At 49.0% G+C, this 21678-nt stretch overlaps 8 protein-coding genes across 8 annotated transcripts; 5 read left to right on the forward strand and 3 right to left on the reverse strand.

The window, feature by feature from the left end:
* Positions 1 to 960: 960 nt before the first annotated feature.
* UREG_04378 (uncharacterized protein) lies at positions 961 to 3689 on the reverse strand (the record flags this gene model as incomplete). Its single annotated transcript, XM_002544815.1, has 4 exons — positions 961 to 2437; positions 2496 to 2807; positions 2862 to 3573; positions 3674 to 3689. 4 exons carry the CDS (start codon positions 3687 to 3689, stop codon positions 961 to 963), a joined length of 2517 nt encoding a protein of 838 aa, XP_002544861.1.
* Positions 3690 to 4450: 761 nt separating this feature from the next.
* On the forward strand, positions 4451 to 5325 carry UREG_04379 (protein yop-1; the record flags this gene model as incomplete). Its single annotated transcript, XM_002544816.1, has 5 exons — positions 4451 to 4501; positions 4647 to 4853; positions 4977 to 5055; positions 5096 to 5153; positions 5202 to 5325. 5 exons carry the CDS (start codon positions 4451 to 4453, stop codon positions 5323 to 5325), a joined length of 519 nt encoding a protein of 172 aa, XP_002544862.1.
* A 443-nt stretch (positions 5326 to 5768) lies between these two features.
* On the reverse strand, positions 5769 to 6611 carry UREG_04380 (uncharacterized protein; the record flags this gene model as incomplete). Its single annotated transcript, XM_002544817.1, has 3 exons — positions 5769 to 5956; positions 6019 to 6351; positions 6536 to 6611. 3 exons carry the CDS (start codon positions 6609 to 6611, stop codon positions 5769 to 5771), a joined length of 597 nt encoding a protein of 198 aa, XP_002544863.1.
* A 910-nt stretch (positions 6612 to 7521) lies between these two features.
* On the forward strand, positions 7522 to 9271 carry UREG_04381 (uncharacterized protein; the record flags this gene model as incomplete). The annotated part of the gene is made up of 4 exons (XM_002544818.1): positions 7522 to 7679; positions 7742 to 8079; positions 8133 to 8523; positions 8569 to 9271. The coding sequence occupies 4 exons, from the start codon at positions 7522 to 7524 to the stop codon at positions 9269 to 9271; spliced, it is 1590 nt and encodes a 529-aa protein (XP_002544864.1).
* A 753-nt stretch (positions 9272 to 10024) lies between these two features.
* On the forward strand, positions 10025 to 12887 carry UREG_04382 (uncharacterized protein; the record flags this gene model as incomplete). Its single annotated transcript, XM_002544819.1, has 4 exons — positions 10025 to 10177; positions 10238 to 10654; positions 10711 to 11373; positions 11430 to 12887. 4 exons carry the CDS (start codon positions 10025 to 10027, stop codon positions 12885 to 12887), a joined length of 2691 nt encoding a protein of 896 aa, XP_002544865.1.
* Positions 12888 to 14969: 2082 nt separating this feature from the next.
* UREG_04383 (uncharacterized protein) lies at positions 14970 to 16777 on the forward strand (the record flags this gene model as incomplete). The annotated part of the gene is made up of 8 exons (XM_002544820.1): positions 14970 to 15037; positions 15100 to 15214; positions 15274 to 15319; positions 15376 to 15498; positions 15557 to 15913; positions 15987 to 16088; positions 16142 to 16459; positions 16527 to 16777. 8 exons carry the CDS (start codon positions 14970 to 14972, stop codon positions 16775 to 16777), a joined length of 1380 nt encoding a protein of 459 aa, XP_002544866.1.
* Positions 16778 to 17465: 688 nt separating this feature from the next.
* On the reverse strand, positions 17466 to 19175 carry UREG_04384 (uncharacterized protein; the record flags this gene model as incomplete). Its single annotated transcript, XM_002544821.1, has 3 exons — positions 17466 to 18162; positions 18227 to 19074; positions 19173 to 19175. The coding sequence occupies 3 exons, from the start codon at positions 19173 to 19175 to the stop codon at positions 17466 to 17468; spliced, it is 1548 nt and encodes a 515-aa protein (XP_002544867.1).
* Positions 19176 to 19882: 707 nt separating this feature from the next.
* Positions 19883 to 21134, forward strand: UREG_04385 (uncharacterized protein; the record flags this gene model as incomplete). The annotated part of the gene is made up of 4 exons (XM_002544822.1): positions 19883 to 19919; positions 19974 to 20031; positions 20095 to 20266; positions 20322 to 21134. 4 exons carry the CDS (start codon positions 19883 to 19885, stop codon positions 21132 to 21134), a joined length of 1080 nt encoding a protein of 359 aa, XP_002544868.1.
* Positions 21135 to 21678: the final 544 nt, after the last annotated feature.

A 21678-nucleotide genomic window follows, 5' to 3' on the forward strand; every position in this document is an offset into this window, starting at 1 on the left:
GTAAGAAGCATCCTATCGAAACTCGTCGCATACAGGCATTATCATGAGGTAGTAACGAGAAACGAAAAAGCCTCGGGGCGGACAAATAATATAACGGATTCGAGAAAAAGTAGAATGCAGTCATCAACAGCTCTTTTTTTTTTCTTTGGCAAATCTTTACTAAAGAAAATGTCAATGTGGCATAGAGAAACCTCGAACAAGGGAGAAGAAGAAGAAGAAAGCAAACAAAAACGTCTAAGCAACAAACCACGCAATCGATCACTTGCTAGTAACGCCGATACATAAAAAGGCACATTAAATAAACTTGCCCGTCAAACATAAGACGTATGTGACCCGATAATGTCCAAAACGACGCCGATCGCTCACTATAAGGTGTATTCAGGGGCAAATGCGGTCAATAGGAGTAGAGGAGGGGGATGGGTTTAGAGGTTAAAGCAGATTGTAAAGAACAAGGCAGCTCAGAAATCATTAACAAAGAATAAAAGGGTAGGTATGCATTCTGGAAATGATACACAATATGAATATGGATCACAGCAAACCAATGTTCATCCAAACTGTGGTGTACAGGCTGCTATGATAAACGTAGACGGGAAACCAGCCATAGCCACGAGCCATGTAAAGTCGAATTTCGTATATGGGGTATGTTACCAAAGGCTGGTAGGCCAAAATATGGACTATCAAACCAAAACGCCAAAATTGTAGAATCCAAATGGGCCTCAGCAAAATGGATCAGGGTGGGCGCCCGCCGTTCACATAAACCAATACCGTGCGAACTTCGAGATGCTTCATAAGGATGGGGAAGAAAAGAAAGGATGCCAACCGGGATTATCAACCAAAGCACTAAAAGTCGTCTCGCGTAACTCTGTAGCACGTGCCAAATTTTCAAAGAGGTAGATAGACAAAAGGAAGTAGTTCATTATGCAGCGCGTGTTTCAGAACTTATTTCGGGGTCAAAGTTCGCTAGACAACGACGACCTCTCCTTCAGCATCCGCTGGATCTGAAACGGTTATTTCAGCGTACTTGCTTCCAGAAAGAAGCAGGGAGTCTTCATCCAACGCGATAGCGCTATCATCGTTATTCAAACTAGCTCTCCCTGCCATGAGCGTCGAGTCATCTGCGGTAGTAGTGGTACTCTCATTTTTGTTCGTAGCAGCCGAAGAGCTTGCTTCATTTGACTGTTCAGGAGCTAGAGTTGAGGATTGTGTTGCCGATTCTGCGTCGGTTTCTGCGGTTGCCAGAAACTGATGTAATGTTTTGGGACTATAATGCATAAACCCCCCTTTTTCGGCTTGCCATTGTATCATTTCCATAAAGAAAACTTTTGTCATCCACCAAGCACTAAAGCTTTCAGCCCCTTCAAGCGTGAATCGATGAAGAATAGATGTCCACATGGCGTCTGCCTTGTCAATGATGCATTGGGGAGCATGTCCAGGAAACAGTTCCGGGAGCCGTAGAATGAATGAAATCCAGCGATCCGGAAAGCTTGTATACTCGCGGCCCTCGGTTGTTGAGTAGGTAAATTTTCGGAATCCTAAATCGTGATCGTAGAGCTCAACTTCAGCACCAGATTGGTCGAGGGGCCCTAATAAGGATTTCACATGCTCCTTGAAGATATCGACAACCCCTTTCAGAGAGCATCGAGGAATCCTCGCTTTGCAGACCATGTCCGTTATATCAAGGAAAGATTGGAACTCTTCCCACATTTTTGTTCGATTTTCAATGTGGCAGAGCCAGGCAGCAGCAGAATTTGCACACTGGTTAACATCCAACATCCTCCTAAGAAGGTGACAAAATAGACGAGCCGGAACAATTCGCGCGGATGATACATGTTCGGGTTGCGATTTGAATGTATCCTCAATATGTGGAACAAGGCGTCGAGAGATAGAGGTAAACGCTTTCACAACAGGCTCTGGTATGACTTGGGTCGTCAAAGGGGCAATAAAGGCCACCATTTTCTGGTACATCAACCAATCGCACTCTTCTATCCACGGCACAATGGCGGGATGAACTAGTAGTTTGTGGACAGGAACAGTGAGAGTTCCTTGAAACGCAGAGATGTGGCGGAAGAAATTCTTCTCTTTGCAGAATCTGAAACTATCAATCACCGATATGGAATGAGATCGGTAGAGAGCCATGAGAGCGTCAGCAACATCAGAATCAGAACCTGGAGGCAAGTAGCCATGAATGCTTGGGAGGCGCAAGGTCTCATTATCAACAGCAGGAGATTCATCTATTCCAAAATGAAGAAGGAGATGAAGCTTTTCCTGAGCTGTCATAGCCGAAAAGTCAACGTCTGAGATGGAACCAGGCTGAGGAGTGTAAGGCGAATGGCATCCACAGTGATGATGGGAGAGGGAACCGCTTGGAGCGTGTGATGAACGAGTATCATTCAAAAGCCGTGATGTTGTCTCCAGGGGACTGTGGGTAGGGTTCACACTAGAACAATCAGCAGTTAGAAGTAGGAACACTCCAAATGAACACAAATATTTTATACCTTTTTTCTTTCGTGTAGCCCTCCTGGCTATCTTCGCCGGTAGTTTCCGTCGCTTTGTCCCCAGATTCGGTGGAATTCACATCTGGTTTTGGCTCTGATATGATAATTGATAAATCCACATAATGGTATTTTGACTCCCCCCGAACGCCAAGTCGTCGAGTTTGTACGTTAGGAAATATGATCCGGACCAGCTTGCCAAATGATGCCGGATTCAGTACTGAGACACGCTCAGTTCCACATTTTTCGGCATAACAGCAATATACCCGATCTCTGCGGACTGACCCTGTACTTTTGCGGCAATTCTCCCGCAACCTGGACAATTTATCAGTATAAAAGTCATTCAAGCTAGGTATTAGGTACACACACCAAATCATGGCAAATACTTGCTTAACCTTTTCCGACTTACCACCAGCCCCTTCATGCTTCTGGACTTCCATGGCCATTTGATGCAAAGTGTATCCATCGTACTGCCGCAGTAGCCTTCTCAGCTCATTGTCGTTCGCAATTGACGAACTTGTGCCCCTCTTCTTACGAGGCCCTTGTTCAGAGCCTTCGTGCTCTTCTAGGAGATGATCGGGGATTTGATTCTCTACCCCGTCGAACAAATTTGGATAATGAACTGGATGCATTTCCCCCGTCATGCCATGGTGCGATAGATCCGCAGGTAGCCCGTGCGCTGTGGGATTGTGCACGCTCATATCTGGGTTTTGATAATGAACATCCATACGGGGTTTAGCCGAGTTATGGTTTTCTTGCAGAGCGGGGTCAAGCAGAGTGCCAGCATCAGAATTAGCAAGTTGGTCGCCAAATCGCATTATCATCTCCTCTGGGTTTCCATGGTAGACTGGCTGAGATGATCCAAACTGGGAACGCATATAAGGTTCATATCCCTCAGGTACTTGTTGCTCAGGCATATATTGTGTGCTACACGACTGAATGCTTGCAGTCGATCCACGCGACCTGGGTGGCCGACTAAATTTCGACGCTGCGGTATTCGAGCGCGACCTCCCTGGCTCAGCTGTGCCCTGGCGGCTTCGTGTTCGCTTTTGGCCTCTCTGAGGTGGAAAAGGGTCTCTTCCTACATCACAGCGGTTGTGGTTGTCAGTCAAGGAACACCCAACCACGTTGCCAAAAACGAGAGGCACCACTCGATCCACCAATCCTGGTCTGGGCCTTACCCGTATCAGGTACCATTTTCACACCAAACGAATGACAATTGATCGTGCTTTTTGCTCAGAAACCTCGCTTCTGCGGGTTTCGCTTTCCCAACGTTCTCGAAGCTCGTCTCGCCTTTGATTCGGCACCCTCTACACGCGCGAGGCGCTGCGGTAAAAATAATTACGTCAGAGAGCGACCAGTCAATAAAGAATACCATAAAGCGCCGGAGCCAGCACCCGAGCCTCGATGTCGCCGTTCCGATGTCGACCAACTGACGTTGTGATGCAGCCTCTTCACAGCCTGTAAACAACTGTTTGTTGATGGGGAAACGCCGCTGTTCGTTTTCGGTTTAGGCGGCCAAATCACGGGACCCGCCTGGTGGCTGGTAGGGCGGTCGGGTGCGGCAGTACGGGTTTGGTCACCAGCCACGCGCAGGTCAGAAGGACCCGGCTATGATTGGCTAGGCTGGGCATGCCGCCACACATGATCCACTCACGTGTAAATTACATACGGGTCACGTACAGCAGACCACGGCACACACGAGACTGGGCAATAATGCTCATATTATGGGAAGTGAATTGGAAATATTGGCAAAATTGGCTATTACGTCTTGTTCCTCCTTGCTTTCTTCCCCAAACACCAACTTCCTTTCCATCAACCTCCAAGCTCACCTTGTCTCAACCTCGTCTACTCGTTGCCGAACAAGCTGATAATCTCTTTCTACATTGGCCATAGCCCCCCTTTTTGATTCTCTTATTTCCCTCGGGTGTCGTTAATTGTACCAAACGTTAGCCACCATGTCGTTCCAGGACCGAGCACAGCATCAAATTGCTCAGATTGACAAAGAGGTCAGTGCAGTGGAAGCCCTTACGTCTCCCCGCCATCAATTAATTTGGATTTTTGAGCTTTGCCGCCCCTTTATGCGAGGAAAGCAAGCTCTTGGTTGTCGTAACATTCTATCAGTAGCCGCTGACATCGAACTACAATAACTAGCTCTCAAAGTATCCTGTCCTCAACAATCTCGAAAGGCAGACATCTGTTCCAAAGGTCTATGCTTTCTTGGGCCTTGTCGGCGTTTACGTCTTCTTGGTGTTCTTTAATATCGCAGGGGAATTCTTGGTCAACTTGGCTGGTTTCTTAATTCCTGCATACTATTCCCTCGACGGACTCTTTACGACTACTAGATCCGATAACACACAGGTAAGCCGACGTGCTTCGCTTTATCTTGGCTGATATATACTGACAAATGTATGAAGTGGGTTACTGTTAGTTACCTTACTCCTCATTTACCCCATAGGCATAAAGCTAATCACGCATGAATAGTACTGGGTGGTATATGCTTTCTTGACTGTCGTTGAGAGTGCTATCAGCGCCGCTTATTGGTTCCGTATGGCTCGCAACAGTATATCATCATCTTTGACATTGGTTCTAACCGAATATAGCATTTTACTACTTTTTCAAGTTTGTCTTTATCATGTGGATGGCCCTTCCACAAACCCGGTAAGTAAACTATTAATGATAACGAACCCAGACCTGATGTTGGTATAGTGGTGCCCATATCGTCTTCGGCTCCTTTATCCAACCCGTCTTCTCCCGTTACTTCCAGAGCGGATCTACCTCTTCGAACTTGCGCTCGCAAGCCAATCAGGCAACCAAGGAACACTCTACCTAAACAGTCTCGGAAGATGTTGGGGGCTGGCAAGTAAGGACGTCGAGGTCTGCAAAATTCCATCTTGACCTGTCCTAAAATTGCTCCGTTCTCATGGAGTACAAATGCTGGCCATCGTAAGGCAGGAGCCCTTCAAGTGGGGCGAAGGGCCGAGGGGATGTAGTTGATTATATACATGTGCGTGGTGACTGCGTGCTCCACACCAGACGAGATTTGACGTTTAGAACGGGTAGTTGTTTTTTGGTGATTGTCTCGTTATTTTGTATCATCCTTGGTTTTGCGAGGTTTCTTGTTCATTATGTTAATTTTGATATGACATTATCCATGTCTCCGTGTATCGTAGCTCGCGGGTCACAGTTCCTCTGCGCCTGGTCAACGTTCTTGTAAGATTGAGGTTGAAAATCCACCGCATAAATACCAAGATTCGCGTTTTTGAGAGAGATCGCTCAATAAAGACCAAGCCTGTTGCTCCAATTATCTGTCTTGGGATTTAGAATGATCTGGTACGGAAACGGATTTGCATCGCTTGTTGTGATCGGCGGGATGTGATCTTTGCCTTGGTTGGCAATAGCAAGAATTTTGAAAGCAGCCTTTTGCAACATTTTTTCCATAGCTTTGCGTACTTTGGCACGTTCTGCGAACCCACGTTAGACGAACAAGGCGTAACATTAGGAACTAAAGAGTACTATAACGAACCTGACTCTGTTCTCGGAGTAGCGATTGTCACGTTGACTGTCCATATTTCCCAGCACACCTCTTCTTCGTTTTTCCCAGCCAACCCTCCAAACCACGTACCAGCTTTTCTTCGCTTCTTTTCGAAGAACTGTACAGCGATGCGGCCGCGAACACCGCCGTTTGGCGAGTTCGAAGTAGAGGAGAGGTGTTGTCGAATTAATGTATTGATACGGGAATCGATCAAAGTTTCGAGTTCGACATCGTCGATTGCGGGGAGTGTCAAGTCTAGAACGTCAAACGTGTCGGGGCGAACACAGGGGAAATATCGGTGGAAGAAGATTGTGTGTAGGATTCCTAGGATAGGTAAAGACAGTTGTTAGCCTCGATTATCCCGCTTTGCTTTGTGCTATTTGTTGCTGCCTGAACTTTGAGCGATGCAACCTGAAGTCCTAATCTTGCAGGCTCTCCGATTTGAGGTCGCGGCGCAGGAATTATGTCATAGTAAGAAAGAAAGGAAAAGCCGGGGCCATGCGCTCACCTTTGAGGACATCTTTCACGGACGCGGGGTCAGCGAACACCTCGATTATGTGCTCGGGCGGTTTTCGCAAATCCATCTGGGCGGCGGGTGTGTTCTGTTGGGGAAAGGATATTTGACCCAGCGGCGTATGAACCAGCTGGGCCGGAAGGACGGGGAAGATTGGGGTGCTTTTAATTGATTCTTTGGTTCACGCGGGGTGGCAAGAGCATATAGTTATGGTCGCCAAAGTCAACTTTTCGGGTCTTGCTTTGCGTTTCACACCACCGCTTTGCTCGAGAGTGAATTTGGTGGGGAGTTTGGGTGTACCTCGAGATTGGGCTGAGTAAGACTTTCCGCCCCTCCATTTAGCAGCGTTTAGACTTTCTTCAGCGCTGGAAAGCTTCCTCCGACCTTGGATTGCGGCTGTTGAGGCCCATGCCAATACAAATGTACGTGAGTAGTATCTTAATACCGTGGTCGAAGGAGACAGGTTTTCCCAGTTTCAAATAGCCGGGAACAGGCGATACATAAAGCATTTGAGCTGTGCCATTGGGGGATGGCGCTGGTAGCAACCGCGACAGTGGGAGACCCCCCCGACTCAGGTGGATTTCTCGCATTGCGGAGTTCGCCGGCCCTTTCACGCAGCAACAAAAGATGACGGAATACGAACGTGGTGAAGGCCCGAAAGGCCGTCCCCAGCTCAATGCAAGAGATAGAGCTGTGGCTGGTGAAGGTGTTTGCACTAACGACATCATGCGTCACCAGCCACTGCTGACAAAGATAGCCGAGGTCACTTTGTTGCATCTGAGCTCCGATTGAGGAAGTTGATTCATCTGAAGATCACCTCGACACTGTCCAACCCAGGTTTCTGGAATATTTAACTCCATCACTTACAGTGGAGCATAACTCCAGTCATTGAGCCTTTTGCGCTTCACGCTCTTGTGTTGGTTATGGTAGCTGCAGTATCATAGTACCCCTGTTCCAGCTCCTAGACCTCTGTCGCCGCAATGATTAGTGCCACAAAACGCTGGCTACGGAGGCATCGCAGTGGGCTCGCAATCGGGGCGGGCGTTGTGGGAGTTGGTTATCTGGCTACACAATATGTCTTCTCTAAGATCTCAGAAGCCAGCGAACGGATGAGTAGCGAGAGGATAGCGCGAGAAAAGTGAGTCCCTGAGCCCGTCCATGCAGCGGGAAATCGATGCTAACATCACTTCTACCATTCAGTCTCCGTCGTCGGTTCGAACAAAACCAAACCGATTGTACATTTACTGTCCTTGCCCTCCTTCCAACAGCGACAGAGAATATCCTTGGCGCACTACCAGTCGAACAGTTGACCAATGAGCTCCAGCTCAAACGGGCAGCTAGGTTAGCCAGGCTTAGCGGAAGTGAAGTGCAAGGCTCAGAAGTGAGCTCGGGTCCGCCGAGTATGACAGACGACGACGTTTCAAGTCTCAGGAGTGACAACTATGTGCATGCGAGCCAAGTGGTTGACGCAGCTACCGGAGACCAAGGGCAAAAGGCAAGATCTCGGATACAGTTGTGGAATGATTTGAAAATCAACTGTGAGCCCCTATCCGCTTATTGTTTATATTGGCTGAGCGTCTGATCATTTCAGCCCTGACGAGGTCATTCACATTGCTATACACGCTCTCGCTCCTCACGCTCCTGACGCGCATTCAATTGAACCTCCTTGGCCGACGAAACTACCTTTCCAGTGTCGTGGCACTTGCATCCCCTCCACAGAATCCGTCTACAATCAGCCTCGAAGATGATGACAACCCGGACCAATCATTTGGCAACGATTTTGAAACGAATAGACGATATCTGACATTCAGTTGGTGGTTATTGCATCGAGGGTGGAATGACTTGATGAACGAAGTTGAAGCTGCAGTCAAAGATATATTTGGAGGAGTAAATCCTAGGGAGGATATGAGCCATGAAAGGCTTTCAGAATTGACTCTTGCCGTTCGGAAAAGGGTCGAAGGCGCTACAAGCCAAGAGCGACGGTACGTGTTTAAACTGCATTCCAGATTGTATAATTGTCCTGATAGGAATAGTGTACGGAAATGGCTTCCCTATTTGCTACCTCCGCAAGAGCAAGAAGACTATGTACTCCGGGAGTCAGGCGTCCTCTCCGCCGCAGAAGCGTCTCCGCAGAGCGCCGTAACCCTGAGAACCCTCCTTGACGAAACCGCCGACCTAATCGACTCACCATCATTTACGCACGTTTTTTCTCTATTGAACAATGAAGCATTCTCTTATCTCATTGACACCAAATGCGCAGCAGAAGCCTTCAAAGGGTCGTGCCAAACGCAACAACGAGAGCAGTCTTTGCCGTTTTCCTCCGCAGCCACGATAGTTCCCGTTGCTGATTCGCCAGCTCCGAAAGCAAAGCTCGCCTCTATTTTAGCCGTCATATCTCGCCAGGCGCACGTCATAGGCAATGGCATCAGCCCACCTAACGAGTATCTATCGATAATGGAGCGTGAGGTCCGTGAGTTAGAGGCTTTTGCGGCGGTTATCTATAGCAGTAACTTTGACATACACCCTTCGGTTTCCCTTCTCGAGACCGAAGCAGTTTCGGTGAATCCCTCGGCCGATGTGGAGGATCCCCCAGGCGGCGAAGCAAGTATCATTGAAATGCCAGCGTCAGTGACGAACCTTGATCAGAAGGAAACTGCCATTCGTTCCGTTGAGACGGGGGACGAATCAGGGTTCGAAAATGTGTGGGGAAAGGCTGTTGAACAGCGTTGACAGCGTGTTAATACTGACATCTCTTTGATGAGTTCACGATACTTGCATGTATTTACCCTCGATAAACATGACCCCTATATATCGAGAGCCGTCGCTTTCTATTCATTTTTTACGGAGTACGCTTGGTTGGAGTGACATGTTGGGTGAAGTTTTAGGCTCGAGTCACAGGAGGCTGGGCTGTGGGTTGAGTTTTACTGTAGCTTGGAGGCGTGTGACGCTAGCTGACTGCTTCTTTGGACCTAAATTGGACGTTCCTTAAAAAGGGATCACTTGGAGGTGCTCACTGTGCTTTATCGTCATCGAAACACGTGGGTTGATATGCCGCCGTTGAAATGCTCTCCAAACCAAGAGCTCGTGGCAAAAACACAGCATCTGACCACAATAACTCTCCCGGCTGGCCAGGTTCCCAACGTTGTCAAGTGCGGGCTTTAAGCGCGGGGTTTGGCGTGGCGGGCCGCCTTCCGGGCTGCTGATTGGCCAGCCGGCCGGCTCCTGGCCCCACCATGGCACGGGACCAACACGACTTCACCGCGAGCAGCAACTGACGACGACCTCTCTGCTGCGCGTGTGCACACACCCTGCAGAGGCCTGTCTCTGGCCACCTGAAGGGCAGGAAGCCCTAGACAGCTCCCCAGCCTTCTGGCATTTAAGCCAAAGGAAGCTGTTGGTCTCTTTTCCTCCTTCAACTTCGCACTTCACCGTTCTTCGTTTTGTTTCTAAGAGGCGACCTGCCTGGGTTCCCTGTCTTTCACCATGGCTTCTGTCGTAACACAGGCGGCCACTGCAGCTTCGTCTGCAGCTGTTGCGACACCTACAAACAGAGCTGCTCCTCAGGGTGGGATCTTCGACCATTCGAATCCGTCTCGGTATGACCCGAAGAACCCACTTACCTTGTTCATCATTCAGGTACGCGATTTCTACTGTGGGTGCGAGCGACATGGTTGCACACTAACTCTTTTGTTTTAGGCTGGGATAATCGTCATTTTCTGTCGTCTGCTGCATTTCCCGCTCTCCAAGATGCGCCAGCCTCGCGTGATATCAGAAGTCATCGGTGGGATCTTGCTCGGTCCTTCAGTGATGGGCAGGATCCCCGGGTTTCGAGAGACTATTTTCCCAGAGGAATCGCTCCCCAATTTGAACCTGGTGGCCAATCTAGGCCTTGTCCTGTTCCTCTTCATGATTGGTCTCGAAACCAATATTAAAACGTTGACGAGCAACTGGAAAGTTGCTGTTAGCGTGTCTGCCGCTGGTATGATTCTTCCCTTTGGACTGGGTAGCGCCATTGCATATGGGCTGTACCACCAGTTCCGGGGAGATCCTGGTTTGGCACCGATTGATTTCGGTACTTATATGCTTTTCATCGGTATAGCTATGGCCATCACGGTATGTTCGTCTTTGGAACTACTAGACTCCCCATGATGCTTACACTGTGTCTCTAGGCATTTCCTGTTCTTTGTCGTATCCTTACTGAATTGGAGCTGTTGGACACCAATGTTGGAGTAATTGTCCTCTCGGCTGGGGTTGGCAACGATGTTGTCGGCTGGATTCTGCTCGCTCTTTGCGTTGCGCTTGTTAACGCAAGCACAGGGCTTACGGCGCTATGGGTCCTCCTTACTTGCGTTGCCTTCACCTTGTTCTTGATGTACGCTGTTCGTCCTGTTTTCCACTGGTTTCTGAAACGGACAGGCAGTCTTCATGATGGGCCCAGTCAATCTGTGGTTGCCCTAACACTCCTTTTGGCTTTGGCAGCGGCTTTTTTCACACAGGTGATTGGTGTCCATGCTATCTTTGGTGGCTTTTTAGTTGGGATTATCTGTCCCCACGACGGAGGGTTTGCCATCAAACTCACAGAGAAGATTGAGGATGTAATCGGCGCTCTCTTCCTTCCGCTATATTTTGCTCTCTCTGGGCTCAACACCAACGTTGGCCTGCTCGACTCTGGAATTGTCTGGGGCTATGTTTTTGCAATTGTGTTTATCGCACTTATCGCGAAGATTGTAGGCGGCATGCTGGCCTCGAGGTTCAACGGCCTACTGTGGAGAGAAAGCGCCACGATCGGCGTCCTGATGAGCTGCAAAGGGTTGGTAGAACTTATCGTCTTGGTATGTTCACAGTCGGTGTTGCTGTATCTCGAGACGGACTAACAATTTGTTGCTAGAACATTGGACTTCAAGCAAAGATTCTGAGTCTGCGTACTTTTACCATTTTCGTGGTCATGGCACTGATTACAACTTTTGCCACCACTCCTCTTACTTTGTGGCTATATCCTGAATGGTATAGAACCAAGGTGTATCGATGGAGACGCGGAGAAATTGATTGGGATGGGAACCCTATCGATTCAGAGACCGAAACTAGTGGCCATGGCTCAGATATTCTCCAGCAAAAGGCACGCTCCTTGTCGATCAGGAAATTGATGGTTTATCTTCGCCTCGACAACCTTCCGGGCCTTTTTACGTTTATTTCCTTATTGGGAACCAATGATACGATGGCTGTTGAAGGCTCAAAGACCCACCATAGCCATGGTAAAACGGAAACCGGTCAACCTACAAGTTCGAAGAAAAGCAGGCCCGTCGAAGTCCATGGAGTTCGATTGATCGAACTCACGGATCGTGATTCTAGTGTGATGAAAGTCTCGGAAGCCCATGATTATAGCTTCAGCGACCCTATCCTGAATACGTTCCGCACATTTGGACAATTGAATAAGGTGGCCGTTTCCGGAGCTGTTGTTATCTCCCCAGAGCATGCGTATGCGGAAACTTTGGTGAACAAAGCTCGGGACTTCTCCTCGGATTTCATACTTGTTCCATGGAGCGAAACCGGAGGCATGAGTGAACGCCAGATTCCGTTCCTCGATGAGAACAGCGAGAAGTTTTCGAGTGGTCCGCACAGCGCATTTATTTCGAATGTCTTGAGGAATGCCAAAAGCCCCGTTGGCATCTTGGTGAATAATGGGTTCGGCGGGCCCGCCTTAACCCAACCGAAACCGGGGCACATCAAGCGGACTATTAGCGGGGGAAGCATGTACCAAACCAATGATCTGGCAATGACACCCTCTCTGGAAGATGGCCATCACATCTTCTTCCCCTACTTTGGGGGTGACGACGATCAGGTTGCTCTCCGCCTGGTTCTCCAGCTTGCTAAAAATGCAGCAATAACAGCGACGATTGTCCAAGTCGTGCTTGATGGAGAAACAACTTCCGACTCTTCATCTAAGCGCCCTGCAGTATTTTACGGTCTTGCTGTGACATCGGACGAGAAAGAGGCCGATGGTGCGTTTTTCAACACCATTCGTGATTCTCTTCCTTCAGAACTCGCACCGCGGGTTATCTTCCAGACAATGCATGCTACCGGTACGGAGCTGATTAGCGCCACTTTGCAAACGGCCAAGCTGGATGTCGGCAGATCAAAACAAAATCGCGGCGACATCGTCATTGTAGGCCGGAATAGCGTTGTTCATGCCACGGGATCCAGTTTCGGCCTCAGCCCGTCTTCGGCTACTGGGGAGATCGGATCAGAAGCTCGAAAGGCACTCGGCGTCGTTGGTGGATCGATGGCTGCGAAGGTGAACGGGGTCGAGGCGAGTGTTCTCGTGGTGCAGGCGGGCAAGGAAAGTTGAAGCTGGCTTCTCCTTTCTGGTATTTTTGTACCAACCCATTGTGTTGGGGATTAATATATAAGGGCGTGACATTGATGAACAAGGAGTATATATGTTGATGCAATACAATTGACATGTGCTGTGCAGCTTGGGATATGCTTGGCATCCAATGCTGCGGCGTTCAACACAGACACAAGGCGTTTGTGCCACGATGAAGCTGCAAAAACCCTAGCTCCCAATCCTGCCCATGCAGTCGCCCCACGGGTTAATTCCCATGTCATCTAACCCGGCTGGCTCCACCCAGACGATATTGAAGTCTAGCAGCAAATCAAATCGTGCAACTTAGATGTTTGATTTGTATGTAGCATGTTTCAAAATCAGCTGTTCTGGACCCTGTTATCAGAGTAAACCAATTCTATGACTCCGCTGAGCTTGCATGTTTTCGGTTGTGCCACGAGCCGGAATCACTTTTTGAAAACTGTCGTGGGACAAGATATGCAAACGTGTACTTTCGTAAAAGGCGTCGGGTTTTTGGCTACACCATCTAATTACAAAGAGTCCGGCTGTGTTGCAATAACCAATGCAACGCAGATAGGGTTTTTTACAGAAGCAGCATCCGGAACGCCGGCGACCGAGGCATTCCACTCTGCGCAGCTCCAATCAGCCAGCTCGTGTCAATCACAGATACGGTTTTGCTCTGAACCCAAATAATATGTCGGGCTCTGGCAACGAGTGAGGATGGGCCAACTCCGTCCGGAGGATATCTATCGTGGGGTTGAGGGTCCATCTGCCTGTCGAGAAGCTGGAGGGCGGAAAATCGCGTATCGGGGAAGCTTAAAAGCGATTAGTCACGATTGACAAAAAGCCCCGAACGAGTTCGACAGATCTTCTAGAAGGGAACTTGTCGGCTAGCGCCAAGCCTAATTCCAACAGCCAGTCAATATTAATTTCCATGCCGGTTTGACGCTGAGACGGACGGCACGGCGTGATCTCGCCAGACGGACCATCATCTCTTCCCCCCGTCCATAGTTAGTCCGCGCATCCTGACCGGCGCTGATCGCACTTCTGTGCGCGGCTGGATTGAACGAAGCTCACGAACGCAGCCTCTTGGCGCCGGCACAAAGTTTCGGCGGTACGGCGCTGGTAAATACGGTGGCTTGGCATCCCACTTGCCCCTTGCCAGAATACCGGCGGGGTGCCGGTTGGCCAATCGGCGGGCTGCAGTGGGTTTAAATTACGATAGCGGTACGGGCATTTTCGCGCTGCATAAAATCCGCAAGTTGGTCGCACGGCATCTCAAAACCCCCCGGGAAGGATGATGGATCTCAACCACCACGACATCCGGCTGGCAGCTGCGCAGAGGGAGCCCGCGTCGTCGATGGACATATTATTGTTCCTCCAGTCGGGAGAGCCTTGCCCCGGAATGTTCAGCGGTGACCTCCCCCAGCTGGAGTTCCCGATGGAGTCACTCCACCGGACCTTGTCCTCACCCGCCGCTGTTGGTCCAGCTTGAGATCCGTCTGCTTGCCACCAGGGTCTGAAGTCGAGACCAGGGATCAACCGCAGAATGTGGAGATTTGCAGCATTTTGCTGGGTTCGCCGTCTGGACTCAGTGTTGGACTTGCGATCTGGCGGTGGTCTCTAGGGTCGACGTGGTAACCAGTTGCAGCGAAGATCGGCAAATTCCCCTTCAGTTGCGGAATTTAACGCTTCTCTTGCAGTGTGGTCTCCAGCGGAATACAAAGCTAATGCTCAACCCCAGATCTGCCTGATTCCCCGCGTTTCTCTCCCTCTTTTTGCTTTTCCCTCTGCCCTGCTCTCTTCCCTCTTCCATCAGCGAGGGCATACAGACTTGGTGTTGCATCGCGTGAGGCTTGTCTCTTTGGTCCCATATACGCGCCTGCATTCCATCCCACCTAAAGATGGGGAAAGAAGGTGAGTCGCAAGCGAGCGCGGCTATTTCACTGGTCGAACACTGTGGGCGGTATTAACGGCGGGGAAATTCTACTGCAGGTTTCGGACACCGAGATCCCATCAGATGCATCTGTCGAGAACAGCAATGATGGCACCCCAACGCTCGTCAACACAACAGAGCGTAGGCTGATGGCCAAAATCGACTGGCACATCCTTCCTGTGCTCTGTGTGCTCTATCTACTCGCCTTCCTGGATCGGTATGCCCTGTCTTTTGGAGCACGATGTCTTGCCTGCCTGCGAGGTCCTAAGATCAGTCCAGTGTCAACATTAGCAATGCGGTCATCTTCAAGCTGCGCGAGGACCTCAACATCACCACTGGCACACAGTACAATACCGCTTTGACCATATTTTTCGTGCCATATGTGCTTTTTGAGGTACCTCATATGATCTATCTCTGCCAGCCCTCCTTCCAGCCCTGCTGACAATCCACTAGATCCCGTCAAACATCCTTCTTAAAAAGCTTCGCCCGCATCTATGGTGTAAGCAGCCATCAGCATTGATCTATCGAGACCATCTTCACTCACAATTATTTTAGTATCCGTCTGCATGTTCCTCTTTGGCTTGACGACCCTATGCCAAGGCCTCGTCCAGAATTATGCTGGTCTGCTAGCTACCCGTTTTTTCTTGGGTCTCTTCGAAACTGGCATGTTTCCGGGATGTACGTGCACACTTCTATTCAATTCTACCCGTATGGATCTAAGTGGTTCTCCGAACAGGTTTCTATCTTATGGGAATGTGGTATAAGCGAACTGAAGCCCAGAAACGCTTCTCCTTTTTCTTCAGCTCCACTACCTTGGCAGGCGCATTTGGAGGTCTTCTGGCTAGCGCCATTGGCAAAATGGATGGACTTTCCGGTTACAATGGCTGGCGATGGATTTTCATCCTTGAAGGCCTCCTGACTTGCGTCGTTGCATTCGCATGGTACTTCTTAATCCCTGATTTCCCAGAGGATGTCAAATGGATGACCGAAGAGGAACGGGCGTTTATCAAAGCTAAGCTGGCGAAAGATGTCGGGGATGCTGGTCGGGATGTCTCTATAAGTTGGAAAGATGTGATTGATGTGGTGAAGGATTGTGAGTTTTTGTTCTCTTTTTTATCTCCTTCCGTAACGGCACAATATTTGCAAGACACTAACTAGTCTCACAGACAAGGTCTTGCTTGGAGGATTGATGTATTTTGGCATGATTGTTCCCGCATACGGCTATGCTTACTTCGCGCCCACAATCATCAAGACTTATGGATACAGCCGTACGTTTTCCACAAGTCGCTTTTGCCCTTCCGCCACACTGACCCTCTCCCAGCAATCAAAACGCAGCTCTACTCCATCCCCCCATGGGCTGTCGCATTCGTTTTCGCCATGCTCATTGCCTACCTCTCCGACCGTGTTAAACACCGCTTCCTGTTCGCGATGTTCCCCATCTGCCTCGCCATGGCCGGCTTCGGCATCGTTCGAAACGTCCACGGCTTGGCAACCAGACACACGCAGTACGCTGCGCTCTTCCTGATCACAATGGGTGCCTACAGCGCCATGCCGATTATCATCTGCTGGTACGCGATGAATCTGAGCGGGCATAAGCGCCGCAGCATCGGAACAGGGTGGCAGATCGGCTTCGGTAATAGTAAGTAGATTTTCAACATCTGCATCGAATCGCTCTTTCTTTACTAATTGTCATCCCTCCTTCCCAGTCGGCGGTATCGTTGCAACGTATTCGTTCCTCGAAAAGGATAAGCCAAACTACATTCCCGGCCACACGATCTGTATATCCTTCCTCGCGCTTGCCGCAGCCGCGTGCATCGTCTACCTCGGCCTCCTTTTGTATCGCAACAAAAGCCGGGACAAAGCCGCTGGCACCGGCCCCATTGACCTTACTCCTGAGCAGGAGCAAGAAAATGAATTGCTTGGAGATTTGAATCCCACCTATCGATACCAGTTGTAAAATGATGCTATGTTTCAAGGTGAAAATGGTTACTTTGATGGTGTTCTCTGTTTGTGATTTCGGCGCGCGGATCGGCGGATATAGTCAGAGACATGAATAACTACCCAATAACTTGCTCTTCCCCTCAGCTCTAACAGTTAGGGTTGAGCAACTCTTCTTTGAGAACATGGGAAGTTCATACATCTTCGGGTAACTCTACTATTCTATCATAAAGTAGCCGCCAAGAGTCATTCCTAAAAACTATCACAACCGGAAAATCCAGCGCAGGGCTTAACAATAACAAAAGACGCCCATTGACATACATGTATCACCTTTATCAAAACAATAAAGGGAAAATGCAACGAACCATCAAGAAAGGAAGGAGAGAAAAAAAAAAGGTCATACATGAAAGTTCATCATAGTCCGTCATAAATATCACCATCAAGGACACCCGGAAGCAGGGATAGGGTCGAAGCCCAATCGCCTGCAGAAAGCAACCCAGACCATCTGGATTTACCTAAATTGAAGGGAAGGGAAAAAACGATGACCTGCATAACCGTGCGCTGTAATATTTTGGATATCGACTGTCCCACCTCCAAACGGATTCCACATTTTCACAAGAATGAACTGCCCAGATCTAGCGACGTTTTTGTTAGACACGAGCTTGATACCCCGGAGTAGGCTGGCGGAGGGAGGCATCAAAATCAACTTACACAGGTGGATCAAATTTGATGCTCACAGCGCTTTTATCTTTTCTGATAAAGAATCTCGCATGCGGGGAAAGAATCTCTTCCGGGGCTGGATTCTGGCTAGTCTCTTCGGGCTCATTGGTATATGGCTCCGCTGGAAGCCCGACGGTACTGGACAGGAAACGACTCCTTATTCCCATGTCATTGGGATCGGCGCCCATTGAATGTCGCACTACGCGCCGAATTTCGCCAAGTAGATGATCAGACATATCGCTCAGTTCCCCATCACTTGTATCAGTGCCATCATCTGCCGGATAAAGAGCTTCGATAAAGTTTTCGTACACTCCTTCAGCATTAACCGCTGAATTTTCAGATTGCTGATCGGCCGTGGATCCATCATCTGATTTATCATCCTGTTCCAAAGTAACGCGAAAATCCGGCGACGATTGTCTGGAACCTCGGTTATGGTCTGTAGAAATAATGGAGCTATTTTCATAGGAGGACACTTGTGCTGGGTGTACGAGAACCGTGCGTTGAGGCGACGAAAGTGAAGCTCGAAGAGCAGTTAGATACCGTTGCGAGTGACTCTGCCAAGAATTCCGAAGAGGTTGAGGCTGCAAAGGGCGACAACTATAGAACATATGATACCGAGCTGTGCGGCTTAATACCTCATCGGAGACCATGCTCACGAAGACCATTCCTTCGCGAATACCTGCCCTAGATCAACCAAGTTCGTCAGGGATTCAACTTCGCCAAATGCAAGCATAAAGGTGACACTTACGGTCCATCAAATCCAGATTTTGGGGCCTTTATGACCAGCTTCTTCAGGCAGAACGGAGTTTGACCTTGATGTTTTAGAACGATATTGCATCTAGTGCTCTTCGCGCGGTATAGAGAATTGTCATTGAGTAAAATGTTCTCTGGCCACGAGCTTCGGCCGTCCATCCCATATGGGCCACCATCGCAGGTGTGGATATGCATTTCTAGTGCTCCAGGAACAACTTGGCCGTAATGCCCATAACTAAAGCCACGGGGACCTTCACGGTTATCATCAGAATCAAGTTTAACCCGTTTATTTTGTCGACGGCTTGATGGTGTGTCTGGAGAATGCTCTCGGGGATTAAGTCTCGGGACCTCGTTATTATCATTAAGTAAATTTGAGGGCGTTGAATGCACAGCTCCCTGTCGTATTGCTGCTGAGCGCAGGGCGTTAGATGTATTATCGGTCGGTCTCCTTGCACCCGTTATCGTCGAAACGTCCTCATCTCGATTCATCCTTATCCTCCTTGATCCCGAGTTCAACAGGTGAGCTTGAACAACATCCGAGGTTTGTTGAATGGTGCGTCGCAAACGCTCCCGCCGTTCGGTTTGGCCCGCGACGAATCTCTGACTACGGCGATAATCCAGCAATCTAGATGCTGCCGTGCTCGGGTAAATATCGTCTATTTCACGATTGATGGCGTCCCAAGCGCGATCTCTCAGCGTCACATCATCGTCATGAAGCTCCGAAATAAGCTCTCGAAGATGCCGTAATTGAGTGGCTAATGTCAAGCGAGCCTCGTTTGATTGAGATACGTGGGAGCTTAGGGGTTGAGTACTTGATGCTGGAGGAGAATCAGAGCCGTCGGGCTATACAATGGGAAAATGAGTAATATTAGTTCTACGAATAAAGAGGCCATCATTTGGAATTAGTGCCAATTGCTGGGTTGGGGAATGCAGAAGCTCACCATCTCTGACAGGGTGGGTGAGGTTCGCTCTTTTTAAGATCAGATATGAAGTGGTGTTCAGGCAATAGGCAGAGTAGGAGTTCTGAATTTCGTACTATGGTGTGGCAGCCTCGACCTCAGGAGGGGATGTGCAACAGGCTGCGGGGAAGACTGGTTCAAGGGAAAAAGCGGCCTTGATCTCCTTTCCCAGCTGCAGGTATGAATGGCTAGCGTAATCGAAAAAAGAAGAAAATTATTGGGGGAGAAAGCAAAGGAAACAATGCATGATGTTGTGGAAGACCAAACTGGCGATGGGATGTGGTGAGATGTCAAGATGGGGGAGCGTGCTGATGTAATCAGTTGTTCTCGCCTAGCCTCAAACAGGTTAGTCAATGATGTATTATATAATCCATAAGGCTGATCACCAACACCAGCCACAGCTGTCACATGATCCTTGGCGTTCTTTGTTTCTTGCCAAGCATTAGTTGTTTATATAATCAGTCTTGGCAACATAATACACTCCAAGACAATCATATCAAACGTTCCATGTTCAAATGCTTCACAAAGACATCAATCGCAGGCCACCCAGTCACTTCGGAACCTTCCTCGCCTTTCCTTGGATGATTGACCTTACTAGATTTTGCCTCATGAGTGACAGGGGATAGTGGCTGAGAGCTTGAGCTTGTGATCTAGATCGTCTACTTTACGTCGTAGACGGTTCCTTATATGTGATGGCGCAAGCCGACGGTGCCCATTCCATCACGGCCGGTGAGTCTCTTCCTTGATCCTACATTTTAACCGCTTTCTAACAGCCGGAACTAGATGAGATCGCCCTTTATGACCGCCAGATACGGCTCTGGGGCGTGAAAGCCCAGGAAAAGTACAGATCATTCCCAACGTTTAGAACATGGGTGTCCAGATTCTAACACATTCTTTTGCAAAGAATACGAACAGCAAATATATTGCTTGTCACGCTGAAAGGAATTGGAAATGAAATCGCCAAAAACCTTGTCTTGGCGGGAGTGGGATCCCTAACAATCCTTGACGATGCGACTGTTCGCGAAGAAGATCTTGGTGCACAGTTCTTCATTTCCGAAGATAATGTTGGGCAAAAAGTGCGTTACACATCCTAGCCGAATACCCCGAGTTTATGACTGATTCTCGCTCTAGCGTGCAGAAGCGGCGGCCCCTCAAATAAAACAAATGAACCCGCGAGTGCAGCTTCATGTTGATACTTCAGATGCAAAGACAAAGCCTCCTGAATTCTTTGCTGCCTTCGAAATTACAATTGCCACAGATCTTGATTTTGAGACTTTCTCCAGAATTAATGAAGCATGTCGAAAGGCGAACCGGCCTTCATATATGGCGGGCGTACATGGCTTTTACGGCTTCATCTTCGCGGACTTAATAGAGCATGATTTTGTAATCGAACGCGAAAAGTCCAACGTCCCTTCACGTACTCACGAGACTATGACCCGTACGATTCTGCATATAGCCACGAAGGTGGAAAACGAAAAGCTTATTGAGATGGTAACCAAGCGAGAGACATACACCCCTCTTATTGAGGCAAATAGTTCACCCTTGCCGGAAGAGTTCACAAAGGTCCCCCGGAAACGCAAGCAGGTCACCCCTCTTCTCACTTGCCTGCGAGCTCTATGGGATTTTCAACGGCAAAATGGCGGTGCCTATCCTTCGTTCTCACGAGAAGATCTAGAGAGATTCACTATCCTATCCAACGAACATCATCTCCAGCTTAAACTCGATCCTTCAACCCTCACCGCGGAGTTTCTGCGCAGTTTCCTCCAAAACGTGGGCAGCGAAATCAATCCAGTGGTTGCCTTTCTGGGTGGGCATCTAGCCCAGGATGCAATCAACGTGCTGAGTGCCCGTGAACAGCCGCTGCAGAATTTTCTCCTGTTCGACGGCGAGCGGAATATTTCTCCAATCTATTCTCTGCACCCTGTTAACAATAGTGGATCGTGAAACTGCAGGAAATTGTTTGCACGGATATCATTGGTGGAATACGGAATCTAGAAGGCGGATCTCTCATAACAGACTCAAGTGTGGTTTGGTTGTGGGACGGTAGTGGCTGATTCAATGCAGGAGCTCGGATGATTTGAGGAAGTCTAGAAGTTTTGCCTCCGAGACAAATTTCAGTTGCATTGAATCTAGAAGACTTGGTGATCGGATACAAGAGGAAAAGCTCGTCATGTTAAAAATAGATGCGAAAGTTTGCCGGCACTCAGAAACATGACATATGACTCTCATGACTTCCATTCTCAGCCACTCGAGTGGTGTCATGTTTTTTTTTTTTCTCAAGCTCTCCTGCTCCAGAATCACAGCCTTAAAGAATTTTCTCTGCTGATCTACAAGGGCCGATGCTGGCGGTGCCTGGGACGTGATCCGCACCACCCCCTGCCATGAGAAATCTAGGATGTCAATCCGATGCGCACAGGGCCTATTCCGGATGCCTGCCGCTTTGTTTCGGAGTCGCCATTTTTTATTCGGACGGGGAAGTCTGACTGGG

Source organism: Uncinocarpus reesii, genomic scaffold (genome assembly GCF_000003515.1).
Source record: "Uncinocarpus reesii 1704 scaffold_2 genomic scaffold, whole genome shotgun sequence".
Classification (NCBI taxonomy): domain Eukaryota; kingdom Fungi; phylum Ascomycota; class Eurotiomycetes; order Onygenales; family Onygenaceae; genus Uncinocarpus; species Uncinocarpus reesii.